Source organism: Lissotriton vulgaris, chromosome 7, assembly GCF_964263255.1.
Source record: "Lissotriton vulgaris chromosome 7, aLisVul1.2, whole genome shotgun sequence".
Taxonomy (NCBI): Eukaryota; Metazoa; Chordata; class Amphibia; order Caudata; family Salamandridae; genus Lissotriton; species Lissotriton vulgaris.
In genome coordinates this window covers 1,357,196,616-1,357,212,389 of record NC_141695.1, presented here as the reverse complement: position 1 = coordinate 1,357,212,389, position 15,774 = coordinate 1,357,196,616, and the positions used below count along the sequence as shown (strand labels likewise).

Genomic DNA, 15,774 nt, shown 5'->3' with positions numbered 1-15,774 from the left:
CCAGAACGGCTCCAAAACGGGCTCCAAATCTGATTCCGCCGATTTTGCTGGCTTTGCCGATAAGCGCTGATAAGGGTTTTCGCACGAAGGCGCTGCAGCAACCGCTCTCCCGTTTGCTTCCTTCCTCCTCCTCTTTGCTCTCGCAAGACCAGGACTGGATGCACAAGATGGGAATTCCTTTCGAGGTGACACTCGCTACAAGTGGAAATACGCCGCAATTTGGGGCAAATGCCGGGTGGGCACCGGCTTGGAGCACCACGCGCTTCAACGGCAAACACAACGCTCTCAAGCGCTAAGGAGGCAAATCCCGCGGCCAATGCCGGGTGGGCACTGGCCTCCTGCAACAAAGCGCTCCCAGGCGCTTCAGGGAAATGAAGCGCTCCCAAGCGCTAGGCAGGTGAATACAGCGCTCCCAAGCGCTATAAAACTTGTCGCTTCAGAGCCCCCACATCCTAAAAATCTCACCACACACTGGAAGGGAGCAGGCTCTGGGATCATCGGTCTAAAGCACTTTTCTAGTAAAAAGAATCTTCCACACAAACTGTCATCCAGAGACCCAGTACCCCTGATACTCTCCTGCAGCACTCTCACCACAGTGAGACTCGTGTGAAACCAATGACGTGTCAGAGGGAGAATGACATCAAAGGATGAAAGGCAGAGGCTGCCCAGCAGAGATGTGAATCTATAATCTGCAGAGAAACACACACACACACACACATACATACATACACACATACGTACATACATACACACATACGTACATACAAACACACACAAACAAACCCAAACACATAAACACACGCACACACACATACATATATGCACACGCACGCATGCACACAGTCACTGAAAAAAAGGACAAATTAACACTAGGTATCAATTACATTAAACAATGTTCCATGTGCACCGCTTAACACAAAAACGAATGAATAGCCCCTGACAACTATCCAACACTGCCAGCTCTTTCCTGTATACCCGAGCATATTGTATAATGCTATTAAAACAGAGACTTTTTAGGTCGATCCCGAGCAGCGCATGTGCTGCTCTTCAAAGCACGCTGTATTCAGGTATGGACTTGCTAAGATAAGTTTGCAGTTTTGTCCTATCGCTGAAGGTTGGTAGGTTGGGGAAGAAGTGTCTGGGGCGTCCTTTAAACAAGCATTTGGAATGCAATAGGTCTCACTTTTGCGAAAGTTTAAGCTATTAGCATTGTAAATGGCAATGCCTTTTATTTATGTTTTAAAAGCAAAAACATAAATAAAAGGCATTGCCATTTACAATGCCAATAGCTCTAACTTTAATAATGCGAGACCAATTGCATTGTAAATGCTTGTTAAAGATAGGAACTATCTCTGCTCCCAGCCAAGTAGTGGGGAGAGCAATTCCACTCAAAATTGCATTAAATAATACCTCAAGATACGGGCCCCATACTTCTGGTAGATGTTTAAAAAGGTCACCCAGGAGTTTATCCAGGTCCGGTGCTTTATTTGTGGCCAGTTTGTTAATTGCAAGAAACACCTCGGCCTCCGTGACCTCGCACTCCTCTGGTTGGGGGATAAACTGGGCTAAGGTAAAAGGGTTGGTGTGTTCGTCAGTGGAGACCACGCTAGAATAGAGAGCTCGAAAGTGGTCTTCCCATATTTGTGGCGCTAGATTGGGTTTGAGTGCTGCTTTTGGTTGTCCCGTACCTGTGTTGATAATGGACCAAAATGTTTTATAATCCTTAGTATCTAAAGCAGAAGATAAACTTGCCCACTTATCCTGGTCCCACTCGGCCTTTGCGTTCGTGATTCGCCTTTTATCGCAAGCCCTCCTTTCTTTTATTACTGCTCTATTATCCATAATGGCCATCAACAACTCAGATTTGGCCCTCCTGCATGCCTTGTTATACCAGGAGGAGCAGGAGACCCTCTTGCCTGTCTTGGTCGCCCTGGGATTCAGTACCTAAGCTAGGCTAGTAACCAGCTCCAGGTTCTCCACGGGGACCTGTGATAAGGAACCCACAGAGGATGGCAGGTTAACAAGGGCAGCAACCTCAGACAGAACTAGGAGTGCCAGATTATAAAGTTTCGCCATCTGCTCTGGGTTTTCTCTGAGGTTAGACCATCTGAGTCTACGCCTATTGTTTGTCAGGGTGAGTTTGCTGTTATCGCCATCACCCATCATGGTAATTCTGCTCACCCCGAGATTAGGCAGGGCCATTTCTAGAGTTAAGGCATTGTGGTCACTGTCCATTCTGGGGATTACGGTGAAATCAATCACCTTTGGCCACAGCCTAGTTTCCAATAAGATGTAGTCGAGGTGTGACGTCTGTCCCATTTTATTGTAAGTGCCTTTAGCTGGGGTGTCCGAAGGGGTACGACCATTACAAGCACGTAATGAGATAGTAAGAGCTGTGACCTGTACGGCTAGTGAAGACCATGCCCTAGTAAACAGAGCTTGGGTCATAGGTATCGACCAATGGTCATCCTCAGCCATTAGAACACCTTCATTGAGGCCCTCTAAAGGCTCCTAATGGCAGTTCAGATCGCCCCCTACCCCTGTATATCAGTCTTTGGGAATGGTAGGTATAAAAGTGGAAAGATCATTGATAGTGCCGGACTCTCTGCCTTCACTAAAGGCACGTGAATAGACGTTAACCACTACTAATGTATAAGCATTTGGCCAGGTAAGAACCACACATTGGATGTCTCCTGAATTAGTGTTGAGTACTGAGGCTTTATAACCCAGATGGATGCCCACCCATATTACAAGGCCTCCCGAAGGACGGCCTCTACCTCCCCAGACTGCCGGGACAAAGAAGGAAGCAAAACCCACCCTGAATTGCTCCTCTCTCGCCCAGGTCTCCTGGAACAGACGCACATCGTTTTCGTCCACAAAGGATCCCCAATCTGGACAGGAGAGTTTGTTGATTAGTCCTGTCAGGTTCCAGGATAATAATTGTATTGCCACTGCATTAGGGCCCTGAGCTCCCCTCTTTTTTAGATCGATATTTAACACCTCAGGCAAACCTATCACACCCACGGGAATCAGCGAGAGCTTGCCCCTCCCAGTGGGGACTAGCACAGGCTCCCGGGCATACGAACATTATCTTGCAGGAGCCAAGGTATCGCCCAGCCCCCGCCCAAACCAAACCCCTGCAAGTTATGATAGGAAACTATATGGAGGTCCTTGCTGCGCCTCTGCTATGCCCTCCCTCTCGCTCCGCATTCATTCACTGGGAGGGTCCTTTGCGAGAGTCGCAAACACTGCTTGTCGTTCTGTAGCCATGGTGTCTTGGTCAGGACGTGACAAGCTTGCTGGAGGTTTAATCACAGTCCACCCATGGCCACTATGTCGCCTTCTGTTTGGTTTACTTTGTTGCAGGTCTTCCTAGGAAGGGACTTCTATATTCAAAAGTCTACAAGCCTCGACAACCAAGGGGAGCTGTCCGAGCACGTCATTATGGGAGAAGATTAATCGGAAAGGGTGGCCCCACAAATAGGAGATGCCAGTTGATCTTAGGTGAGTAGTAACTGGTCAGAAAGCTTTCCATTTCAGCAGAGTTGAGGCAGCCAAGTCTTGATATAAGGTTGGTTTCTGGCCCTTGTACTTGAATGTGGACTCATCTCTGGTGCCACAAAGGATTCTCTCTTTGAGTTGGTAATCATGTACGCACATAAAGATGTCAGCTGGGGAGGCCAGGCTGGCCTCTGGGGATTTACTCTGTGAGTGTGGTCTAATTTGATACAAATGTCCTCTGACTCCCCCAGGAGCGCACAAAAGATGTCCGTCACCATGGCCTCGATATTAGTGTCGTCCATTCCTGATGCAATGCCACTGATGCGGATGTTACGCCGGTCCGATTTTCAAGGTCCTCCGTGTGCGCCTGGAGGTCAAGGTCTTGTTCTCTCAAATGGATAACTTCTTGATGTAAGCCCTCTAGCTCTTCAGCCCTGGTGGACTCGTGATCCTCTGAGTTTACTCTCTCTCCTATTGAGTCGATGTCGCAGAGCACCTCTCTGAGGTCTGCCGATAAGTCTCTTTTCAAGTGGTAAGATCTTCCCGGAGGGAAGCGAAGAGGGACTCCAGGAAGGAGCGGCTGACTGGACCCTCCGCATCTTCAGACCCTCCTGATTCTACTGATGGCTCCTAGGGTGCCATCCGAATGCGAGTGGTGCATTTTTAGGAGCTGTCCTTCACTGACCTGTACTTTTTTGGTCTTCCAGTAACCATGTCTGGTCTTGCGTTCTCTTCGGCGTGCTGTGTTTCACACCCCCCTCCCCTCCCCTCCCCGGGAGCAAGGATAGCAACCATTTCCTTCCAGGGCACCTTCTAATACCCCAAGGGTTTAGCACGTGCCTGCCCGCAGTCCACCCGTTTGCCGCTTCCATCACTTTTCTCTTTTGAGGGGAGTCCCAGGATGTCTTGACGACAGCCTCTCAGTGACGAAGAGGACTTGTGGCTATCTTGTAGGGGCGTAACTGGTGCTCCTGCCTGTGACCTTGCTCCCTAGTACAGGGGGCAAGTCTCCTGCCTCACACTCCCTCCACTTGCACCTACGCCCCTGGCCTTCTCGTTGTTATCTTCGCCCTTCCCCTTCTCAGGGCCCTGCCTCTGCCATGCGTTCCCAATGTTATGTGGCTGCTGCGATCTGTTATGGGCTCTGAAGTGGCTTATTTGGGGATCAACGAGCCAATCCTTCTCTCCTCGCTGCACTCACCCGCTGGGTTGTCGTGGGCTAGGCTCGATGTACCTGCAAGACCGCCTGATTTCCAGGGGTCGCAATCCTAGGTCTCTCTATTACCACCTTCAGTAACAGGGCCCAGGGGTGGTCGCCGTCTTGCAGGCCTGGGGGGGTTCCCGCCATCCCACACATGCCCACACCGCTCTCTAATCCAGTCTCCAGGAGAGCGAAACCATCCCCCGGTACACAATGCACCGTCCCAGGAGGTATCGGGTGCCACGTGCGATATCGCCAGTCCCCCCTGCGTATGCTCTCAAAGGGCCCCGCTTACTCTGCCAGCAAGGCCGCCCACGCCTCCTCTCTGCTCTGGCGCTGATCCGGCGGTTAACAATGCCACAGCCATTCTCTGCCTATTCGTATGTATATCTCTGGCTGCCCATTTCGCTGGTTGCTCAACTGTAGGGGGAGATTTCCCCACAGGAATTCGCCTCTGTCGGATCGCCGATCCGCTGCTGTGGACTAGGGCCTAGTTGAGCAAGCGCGGCAAGACGAAGGAGCGTGTCCCACCGCTCCGCCATCTTGGCCACGCCCTTGAAACTATTTTTAATGTTGTGCTCCAGACTAGTGTTGGATGTTATGTTTGGCACTGTCCTTGAAAATGTCAATGATTGCACTTCTTTGCAGCAGGACTGCTGTCTGTTGTAGCGCATGACACCACAATTTGCGGGAGTTTCCTGCTGGATTTGTTTTTCACCTCTGCTGCTGTCTGTAATAATCATAGTATACTTTTACCACATACATCTGGGGGTCCCTAGTTACATTGGAGGTTGAGGTTGCTGAAACAAAATGGGCTGTAACTTTTACTAGTTGTTATGGAGGCTAAAGTGCACCTTAGGTGCATGGTACAGTTTATTAAAAATACTAGACTTTAAGTTTTTTTTATTACTATTTGTGGGAACTAGAATATTAAGGGGAAAAAATAAACAACGGGTCTATATTTGTATTTATAGATGCATTAGGCTTTATTTTTTTATCCATATTAAGTATTAAAAAAAACCTGGAACTCATTTGTTAAGTGTGGCCTCAACCACAAGAAAGGTCTGTCTGTCTTTCGTCTCCCAAAGATCTGCCAGACAGAATGACTATGAATCCCCGTTATTGGTCCCCTGTCTAACTTGTAGTGCACGGATCCCCCTCGGTAATGTTTCCCTGTCTGGAGTGCGGAGTCCAACTCTCGGGTTATCTCTGGAGCAGCAAATAAAAGACCAAGAAAAACACGCTGGTTAAGTGGCCTTGCTACGACAGACTAAAGTCTATGGCCAGAGGCCCCATATGGGCCTCACGCAGCGGGCCTTACACATTCATAGGTAGCTGCTTCCACCAACAGAAGAACTTGATTAATTATTTACCACCCGAGTCCGGTGGGAGGGGCGCTGTCAACATGCTTCAAAAGAACGGGTCTACAGGTTAACCTAGGCTAATGTACATAAAGAGCGATTGGCTAAATGATCCTTCCTGGCCCAGGCAAGATCCCAGGTTGAAGGACACGGACGTACATACGTAAGATGACGTGAGGAATAAAGGCCGAGAAGTTCCAGGGCCTTCAGACTACTTTGCTACGGGAACAGTCGACAGTGGAAAACTTATTTGAGGAAAGAGACAGGGTGTGAGCAGGTTCTTTTAATACCAGCGCGGGTAATTGTTAGTAGGGTAAGTTATGTTTCCTTGTCTAGAGCTTAATTTGTAAAAATGAGTGTGGATATCCATTTTGTTTTTCTCAGTAGCCTGCAGGTGTTGTACAATGCCGGGGATGCTGAATACTAAGGCTGTCTAGATTTATTCCACCTCATGCCTTTTTCTGCCACCACCTTACCTACCCACACGTATTACTTAAGCAAGTTCTTCGTAAACCCTGCTTTCTCCTCGTGTCACTGTTTTTGTATCATTCTGTCCCCCTCCTTTTCCGTCTTATTCTTTGGAATAATTCTCCACCAGGCCAGGGGCTTCTTCTATAGATGAGTCGACAACGCAGGTCTAGGGCGGCTGGATCCAGTCCAGATTTACAGGGTGGGATAATAGTGCATACAACAAATCTAAATGGAACTCATTTGCCCAGCAAGTGGTTGTCATGTAAATGCCGGCTGAACTCGGCCCTCTGCGGATCACTCTTGCCCTATGCCATGAAGGAAAGAAGAGTGATGCCAGAGGAAAATAGCATAGCTCAGCTCCAAGCATTTATTAAGTGATTTCTGAGTTTCTTCTCTCATGTCAGTTACCTGCCTTATAGGGGCGTAGCTACCAACAGTGCAGCAGGTGCAGTGGCGCTGGGGCCCAACTAGGCTGAGGGGCCCACTGGTCCTGTCCCACCCATCCTATGGGTAGAAGTCCATTTTCCGCTGGTGAACGGTGGTATGCCAGCCTTGCTAAGGAGGCAGGACTATTCCCTTCTCGAAATAGTCCTTCGCTTAGAAGCCCATTTTTAATTTTAATAAATATAGCGTGATTTCCATTCAAAAATAGATATTTGTCCTCCAAAGTAGGTTCAGTGCTCGCAAAAACTAGACAGAGCCATATTCTCTTCAAGTACGAGGCACATCCATGCACAGTGTTCACTGAAACAGAAGAGGGCTGAGCAGAGGTGGGGCGGAAGTCTGGAGCTGGACCAGTCCTGGCCCGTGCCAACGCTCAAATATGTCATTACAAAGTGCAGATACTATCTCAGGCTACCCGTTTGGTGAGATGGGAAGGTACTCCTCTTTCACAATTGGTGAATACGTTTCAGAGGTGCTGGTACGCTTCTTTGTAAATTTAAAAAGTGCAGGTAGTCTCTGAGAGTTAATGGTTAGAGCGGCAGACCCTGATGCAGAGGTTTAGCCCGGGACCAGGGTTCAATTCCTCGCCTCGGCGGGTCTTGGGCTCAAAATTCCACGGACCTGATAATTCTCGCCTCGGTGCCTATTCTAATCATGGAGTCCCACTCTGCAACTCTGGGCAATAGCTTGCTTAATCTCCACAACGGCCCCCACAACGCTAAGGATGCCTGGCCTTCACCCTGGGGGTGCCCAGGAGTGGACGCCTCACAGGGAAAGCCAGGACGGGTTCCACAGCGGTATTCGTTCAAGCGCCTTGAGACCCTTGCGGGTGAGTAGTGCGCTATACAAGTATCAATTTACATTACATTACATTTTACATTACCTGCCCCCTTCAGCAAAGCCTGCTGCTGAGAGCTCTTGGGGCACACCAAAAGTCCATGCATCAAAAAAATGCACGGACCGGCGATGCTGCTGCCACTGTATCTGCATACCTCTAGGGGGCGTGGTTATCATTGGAGCATCAGGTTCAGTTGCACCGGGGCCCAGGGGCATGAGGGGGCCACTGCTCCAGCTGTTTCATCCTTAAGCGACAAGTGACACTGGTTACGACTTCCTTTTCATACAAACCAGCTAGCATGAGGACTCTTTTTAATACTTGTATACGAACCCAGGGCGACCTTGCTTCGTCACTTCCACACCTGTGCAGTCTAATCAGCTACTGGTAGCTCTCCATCTACCTGTAAGTAGCTCTCCAGTGTGTAGCCTACTAAATTTGAAGCTTTTGCTTGGTTGAATTAATACACCTATATCAAAATTGAGAGCATATATTTAAGATGAAATGTGTTTTTTTCCCCAGAACTCATAAGATAATATAAATGGAGAAAAATGGCTGACTTCTAAAATATATTTTAAGCGGATATTTGAGTGATACATCATATAGCACTGGAGAGACGTTTTGCAAATGTATCTACCTTGGTGCCAGAGGCATTGCAGCTATGGCTGATAGGTATTATCCATGTAGAGGCTTTTCAAATTGACAGTGCCTTTTTTGCAATACTGCAGGCAACATGGAGTAATCTTGCATATGGTGACCACTAACGTAAACGTGTCTGATGGGGACAGTATTGCAACACTAATAATATTAGTATCTCTCTTTGAGTTTGATTGAAATTAAGTAGCTCTTATTACAGAAAATGTTGGAAACCCCTGCTCTAACAGAATAAGCGTTAAAACAGCTGTGATTCCCCACACCCCCATTGCCATTACTCCTAATTTTATATATATTAGTCCACCCCCAGCCCCCGCTGCCACCGGGGTTGTATGGTTGGATTTGGGAACAATGCATCAGGTCAGGCCAGTGCAGGGGCGTAACAAAGGGCACTGCAGCCCCCGTGGTGTGGGGGGGGCCCGGCCCCCCACGCTCCTCCAGGGGCCCCCTCACTGTCTGCGGAGGGAGACAGCTGCAGTGCAAGTAAGCCCAGTGGCGTAACGAAACTTGAGGGGGCCCCCCTGCAAAGCACAAGGAGAACCCCCCCCCGGCGGCGCGGCCCACCATCTACCACTTTGCCCTACCATCCAGAAATCTAGCACATTTTGATTTGAAACCTGCAACATTTAAATGAAATGCCTCTATATTGTCTTTCTCTAACTTCTAATGAGAAAGTGGGAACCACTCTTAACATACAAGCTATGCCTTTTGTAACAATACTGTCAAAAGCAGATTATTTAACTGAAGCAGCAATCAGAACAATGCCAAAGAGTGATCCTATTGTCTCAGGAACTGCCTATGGCTGAAGAACAAAGAACAACTATGAAGGGTCTGAAATAGACATTGACAATACCTTGAAACTTTGAAACACAAACTCAGTATCCTGCGAAAGGCAAGAGAAATAGACTGGTAAATTATCTGCATGCCACACACTAGTGACTGTCAAGGGTTGTGCATGATAATAACATGAACTGAGGAAGCAATTTCAATCATAATGTATTTATTAGTAAACACTGCAAAACAGGCAGGCAAACAAGGCTGAGGAAGAAAACTGTTTTGATGCTTCAGAACATTGATGCAGATGTAACCCTTTCTTCCTCACCCTACATGCCACCCAAAACGTTTCATAGATCCCAGAGACTAAGCATGGGCGAATTTTGCGAATCTGGCGTTCGCGGATTTGCGTATTTGCGAACTCGCAATCCGCAAAATCCGCGAATTCTCGCGAATTTGCTGATTTTTTTTTGTGTTCGCAAGGGTTTCTGCCAGTTCGCGAGGGTTTTGTACCAGTTCGCAATTGCGAACTTACTTGTCGGCTCGCAACAGTCGCGACTTTGTTCTTTCTACGGCTGGTTCATCATCACAGGGTCACAGCACCCTCTGTTTCACCACTGCCACCCTCTGATTCACCCATGCGCCCCTCTGGTACATCACTGCCACCCTCTGATTCATCACTGTAGATTATCACTGTAGATTATGGGGGGGGAAAGCAAGCACACCTGCCCTGCTTCAACTGACATGAATTAATTTGGGGTTGATTAATGTGTCACTGAATTTAAACTTCCTGTCTGGCACCTGCTTCCTTATCTGTAATTTGCTTTCTGTTGCAGTGCAATTTTTTTCCCCAGGACCTTTGTGGCCTACTTGTAGCTATTCTATGAGCCTGCTGTGAGGGTCAGAGCAGGGTCATAGAATAGTTGCAAGTAGGCAACTGAACTCTGGAGGGGCGCCTCAGGAAGCACTAGTACTACAGGGAACGGTTACTAATGATGTCTTTGAACTTTTGCACCTGCTGAGTGCTTTCAGTTTTGCAAAACTCGTTTTTCTGCAGAACAGCAACTGTAATGCCCCAAACAAACGTAGGCAACTGAACTCTGGAGGGGCCCCTCAGGAAGCACTACAGGAATGGTTACTAATGATGAGTGAACTTTTGCACCTGCTGAGTGCTTTCAGTTTTGCAAAACTCGTTTTTCTGCAGAACAGCAACTGTAATGCCCTAAACAAACTTACTTGTGAAAGTTGATTTCTAATCCAAAAGTGATCCAAAGAAAGTCAAAAAGGCCTCAAATCCAAAAAAGTGCAGGCAAATGTCAACCTGAGGAGTTATTCTGATAAAAATCATCATTTTCCGAAGGTTTATGCTGCTTGCTGGTGGATTTCTTGTGCAGAATTGCAAATTTTGTAATTTCGCGAGTGCCAGATTGTTGCTGCCCGCTGCATCTACATGTTCGCAATTGCGAACTCTGGCGATGCGTTGCCAAACTCCTGCGGGATCCCGCAGCAAGATCCAAAATGGAGCAGCACTCGCAAAATATCGAGAAAAACAACCCGGCAAACGCTGAATGGCGGTAAGTGAACGCCGCACGCTGCAATATTGTATCACCAAGCAAAAAAATCCGCTGCGTGCAAATTTGCGGTAAATTGAAAAATAGTGGAAAACCTGCAGTGTGCAGTTATTTGCAAAGTTTGGAACGCTTTCCCAACCTTCATCTAGTAGAGGGTTTACACATGTTAAGGGTAGGAATAAATAGCTATCCAGTGTGGGGATGGGCAGGGAGCAACCGTTGATGTATTTGGAGAACATGAATTTGACATGGGCTTAAATTATCTATATCCAAATTGGGAATGTGGAAGGAACACCTAAATTTATGGGGCTAGGGGGGAGTTTCTACTTGGTTCCAAGAAAAGTTACACACTTTGTTCACTTGCCTTTAGTGTTCTAGTTATGTACTTGTTTTATCATTTTTGTATTTCCCTAACCAATTGCTAAGTAAACTTTGCACTTAGAGTAGGAGAGAGATGGAATTCACAGTATAAACATTCGGCTTAAAGACTGATGTGGGCAACTGTTAGGGGTGAATATTTGAGATGGATATTGGTGGGAGCTACACTGTGAGCCAACGGACCGTGAGGAGCGCTATGATAAAAAGGGTGATGGGTGATCCTGAATAGTGTCTGCTCATGGTCATAGGTTTCTTTGAATTACTTTTTCTTCAGTACCTTGTTGAGGATGAAAGTTTGGCGGTGACTTGAAGGATGTGGTGCAAGGAATTCCAAAAAGCACCCCCTGAGCTCTCACTGTTTTCCGCATGCCGCTTTCATCTGCATGTGGGTCTATTGGAGGACTAGTTCTGCTTGACCTCAGGTTGTTTCCTGATTTACATTTGGGGTCACGTTACAGAGATAGAAAGGACCATATACTTGAAATGATTTGTATACATTACCTTTGAATGTAATTCTTAGTTTATTGGAAAGCCTGTGCAGTTCCTTCAAGGCAGGAGGTATTAGACTATAATGATTAAATGATGCTCCTTGGAGACTTGTGTGGATGTCATTGTAGCTTATTGATATCATGCATTCATCATTAGGTAGCGCTGCCTTTTTGCCTGGCTGTGCATCAGGCAGTTTAGAGTCATATTTCTTTAAATTGCAGTTGATTTTTATCAGGGATGTGTCTTACACCTGTCTTTACTTACTGTCTTAAATTATCTTTGTTCTAAACTGACGTGAGCCCCATTGCCAGTCTGACAACTGGCATCAATAAATGAATTAACAGATGTTAGGGTTTATAAAGCAAGGTAATATTAAAATATTAATTGAGTTGTTAATTACATATGAGACCAGAACAAAACATTGCTAAATGATTTATGATAAACCCTTAGTGGGTGTCTGCTGCACTTCAGATGAAGCTGTGTACAGCTACGTAACAAGAGTGGGAGCAAAAAAGAGGGGTGGTGGTGCCTAAAGACAGAAAGGGGGAAAGGAGAGAGCAGAATGGAAGGAAGGACAGGTGGGGGGACGACGGTTAGGAGAGTAGAAGGGAGGGAGGAAGAAAGGAAAAGGGAGTGGTGGAGAGAAGAATGGAGGGTGGAAGGTAAGTATGGAAGAAAAGCTAGAAGAAATATAGAGATGTGGTAAAGCAGAAATGAAGGAAGGAGGGGAAGGAAGCTTGCAAGGAGATGGGGAGAGAGTGATAGGGCAAAGGAAGAAGACTGCAAGGGAGGAAGAGAAGGAACAAAGAAGGAAAAGAAGAATGGAGCTACAGAAAGGGTTGAGGGAGAAGGAAGAGAGGGGAAGAAATGGAAAGAGTGGAGAGTGAGAAGGGAAGGAAGGGAAGTAGGAAAGAAGTGAATAAGAAAGGAAATAAAAGAAAGGTTGGAAAGAATGAGCAAAGGTCGGAGGGAGTACATGTCAACCGTTTTCAGTTGCCCCTTGTGTAGCCTTAGTGTGGTAAGGGGTGATCCAAGGGCTAATCGAGCGTACTTGCATTTTCTAATGCTTATAAAGGCAGATTGAGGATCCTATCACCACAATATATGGTGGTCAGCAGGAAGCCCCCCCCCCAGGAGTCAGCAAGGATAGCCTCAGACATTGTAGCCGCCCTTAATGTGGTGGAGGTAGTTAGTTTTTTCCTGGCCGGCAGGGCTCAGCATGGTTTCATCTCCTAAGGCTGATAAAGGCAGATAGCAGGTCCTGTCGCCACAATGTCAGGGGTCAGCAGGATGGGGCCCACCCAGGAGTCAGCAAGGATAGCCTCAGACATTGTAGCCACCCTTAATGTGGTGGAGGTAGTTAGATTGTTCCTGGCTGGCAGGCCTCGGAATGTTTTCATATGCTAATGCTGATAAAGGCAGATACAATAGACTACATCAACACACTCAGCTGGTGAAGCTGGCATTCTGAGGGCTGAATAAACTGAGAACTACCAATTATGTGCCGTGCTGCTGTCCAACCAAATTGTGCCATGCTGCTGTCCTAACATATCTGTGCCATGCTGCTGGCCTAGCCTAAACAGTCAATGCCGGGTAAGCCTTTTTAATAATAATAGTAAGAAGAAGTTTTATGAAGCGCCTGGTTACGCCCATCGGCGTGTCCCCGCGCCAGTATGAGTGGGAGAGGCAGAGTCACAAAACCTAAGACGACGTAAGAGCGTAACTATTAATGTGAGAACAGATACGTTTTGAGATCCTTCCTAAATTTCATCTCAGATGACTCCAACGGAAGGTTAAGAGGGAGTTTATTCCAGCTCTGGGCCGCCAAAAGCCTGAAGGACCTACCACCCATCCTGGCCTTCTTAACCTTAGGGACTAACAGCAGGCCAGTCCCACTAGATCTAAGAGGCCGTGCAGGCAAATAGGAGGTAAGGAGACTCCGCAGGTACACAAGGCCAGTGCCGTGGATAATGCGATGGCACGTACAGAGAGCCTTTCCCTAAAAATGTAATTTGTTACTAATAATGAAAGTGGGAGTTGTTCTGGGAGGACATTGCAGAAGGCCAGGAGAATGCTAGAAGGAGCAGGGGTCTCTGGGATCTAGGAAACGTTTTGGGTGGCATGTAGGGGTGAGGAAGAAAGGGTTACATCTGCATCAATGTTCTGAAGCATCAAAACAGTTTTCTTCCTCAGCCTTTTTTGCCTGCCTGTTTTGCAGTGCTTACTAATAAATACATTATGATTTAAATTGCTTCCTCAGTTCATGTTATTATCATGCACAACCCTTGACAGTCACTAGTGTGTGGCATGCATATAATTTACCAGTCTATTTCTCTTGCCTTTCGCAGGATACTGAGTTTGTGTTTCAAAGTTTCAAGGTATTGTCAATGTCTATTTCAGACCCTTCATAGTTGTTCTTTGTTCTTCAGCCATAGGCAGTTCCTGAGACAATAGGATCCCTCCTTGGCATTGTTCTGACTGCTGCCTCAGTTAAATAATCTGCTTTTGACAGTATTGTTACAAATGGCATAGCTTGTATGTTAAGAGTGGTTCCCACTTTCTCATTAGAAGTTAGAGAAAGACAATATAGAGGCCTTTCATTTAAATGTCGGAGGTTTCAAATCAAAATGTGCTAGATTTCTGGATGGTAGGGCAAAGTGGTAGATGGTGGGCCGCGCCCCCGGGGCCCCCTCCATGTGCTTTGCAGGGGGGCCCCCTCAAGTTTTGTTACACCACTGGGCCAGTGAAAACATGGCAGATAAAGCCATCTCGAGTTCTAGGGTGCTTCTGTGGGTCAAGGGATGAGTCAAATAGAAGGTTAAATATATTTCAGAAGTCAACCATCCTCGGGCGACCTCGTTCTATTCAAAGTTGATATTTGAGTGATACATTTACGTCTCTCCAGTGCTATATGATGTAACATGACTGAACGCGTTCTGCATCTTTTTCTCTTGCAGGTTGAAGCTACAGTTTAAAATGACTGGAAGATACCGATGAATGTACAAAGCTCCCGAAGGACCGACGATGGGCTGTGACCGCCACTGGATCGTACTAATCAGTTACTGCTTCTTCATGCACAATCTTCCTGCTGTCCATCCTGAGTGCTTCACCGGCACCTACCAGGAGTGCCAGGGAGCCGATTTCATTCCAGGGCACGATTTGGCGGGAGCTGGCTTTGACATTACCACCTTGCGCCGGACCGTCGGCCGCATCACCCCGCTGGAGAGTGCCTTAAGCAGGGCCAAGACGTGCACCCTGTGCCCCAACCGGCTGCTGAATGGTCGCGCGCAGAAGCTGCCATTCGGCGTGGCAGAGTGGCGCTCCTTCCCCACCTGCGCCCTGCGAGTCTCCAACGAGATCTTCAAGTCGGCGTCGGCCTACGCTGATTGGCTGAGCGCCGAGATCGGCAGCGACTGGCGGGCCGGCCTGGGGGACCTTCCGCTGTCCGTGGGCCCCGACGCTGTGGTGGTGGCTGCCGCCTCTCGCGCCACCCTGGCTCAATTCACAATCAAAAGAGAACGCGACGGAGGGTACATCTTCGTCACGCGCGAAGTCGCCTGCGTCTATTACAGGTATGTACTAAGAGAAATAGTGTGGGGAATAATTAGCATATGGAAAGCACAGTAAAGCCACACGAAGTGATAAATAATTTTTGGCCTTATAATAGTCCTCCCTTTTAAAGTTAAGCAGGCCTGTTTCACAACACCACCATGTAAAAATACAGTTGTGCAAAACAACATGTTTTGGTTTGTTTGACTTTGTATGTTTTCTACATTTCGGTGTGCAGTTTAGCTCAGAAATTGCTGAAGGGGTCATTATTTTTAAACAAACACTGCAAATGCAATCCATCCCAAGTTCCACGTAACAGAGTAAACAAAATGTGGTTGTACTATTTTTTTTATACAGTCAAACTTGCTGTTCTTACATAGTCAAACTTGCTGTTCTTACATATTTGTGTTCTTTTCTTCAGCTTCAAAGCACACACGCACTTTAACATCGCCTGAAGATCTGCAAATGTAGAGTTAATGGTGTGAAGTTCCTTGCTACTTCTTAGATAAGACTTTGTCAGAGAGGCCCAGAGGGGTATTCTCTTTA

At 47.2% G+C, this 15,774-nt stretch overlaps 1 protein-coding gene across 1 annotated transcript in view; it reads left to right on the top strand.

Annotated features, from left to right (window-relative positions):
• Positions 1 to 6,163: 6,163 nt before the first annotated feature.
• The window catches only part of LOC147703687 (perforin-1-like), a 65,999-nt gene continuing 56,388 nt past the window's right edge, over positions 6,164 to 15,774 (top strand). The window contains exons 1-2 of the mRNA XM_086932045.1: positions 6,164 to 6,376; positions 14,637 to 15,251. Of these exons, the coding sequence (XP_086788171.1) occupies positions 14,677 to 15,251 (575 nt within the window). The 5' untranslated portion in view covers positions 6,164 to 6,376; positions 14,637 to 14,676. The remainder of the gene's footprint in view (positions 6,377 to 14,636; positions 15,252 to 15,774) is intronic.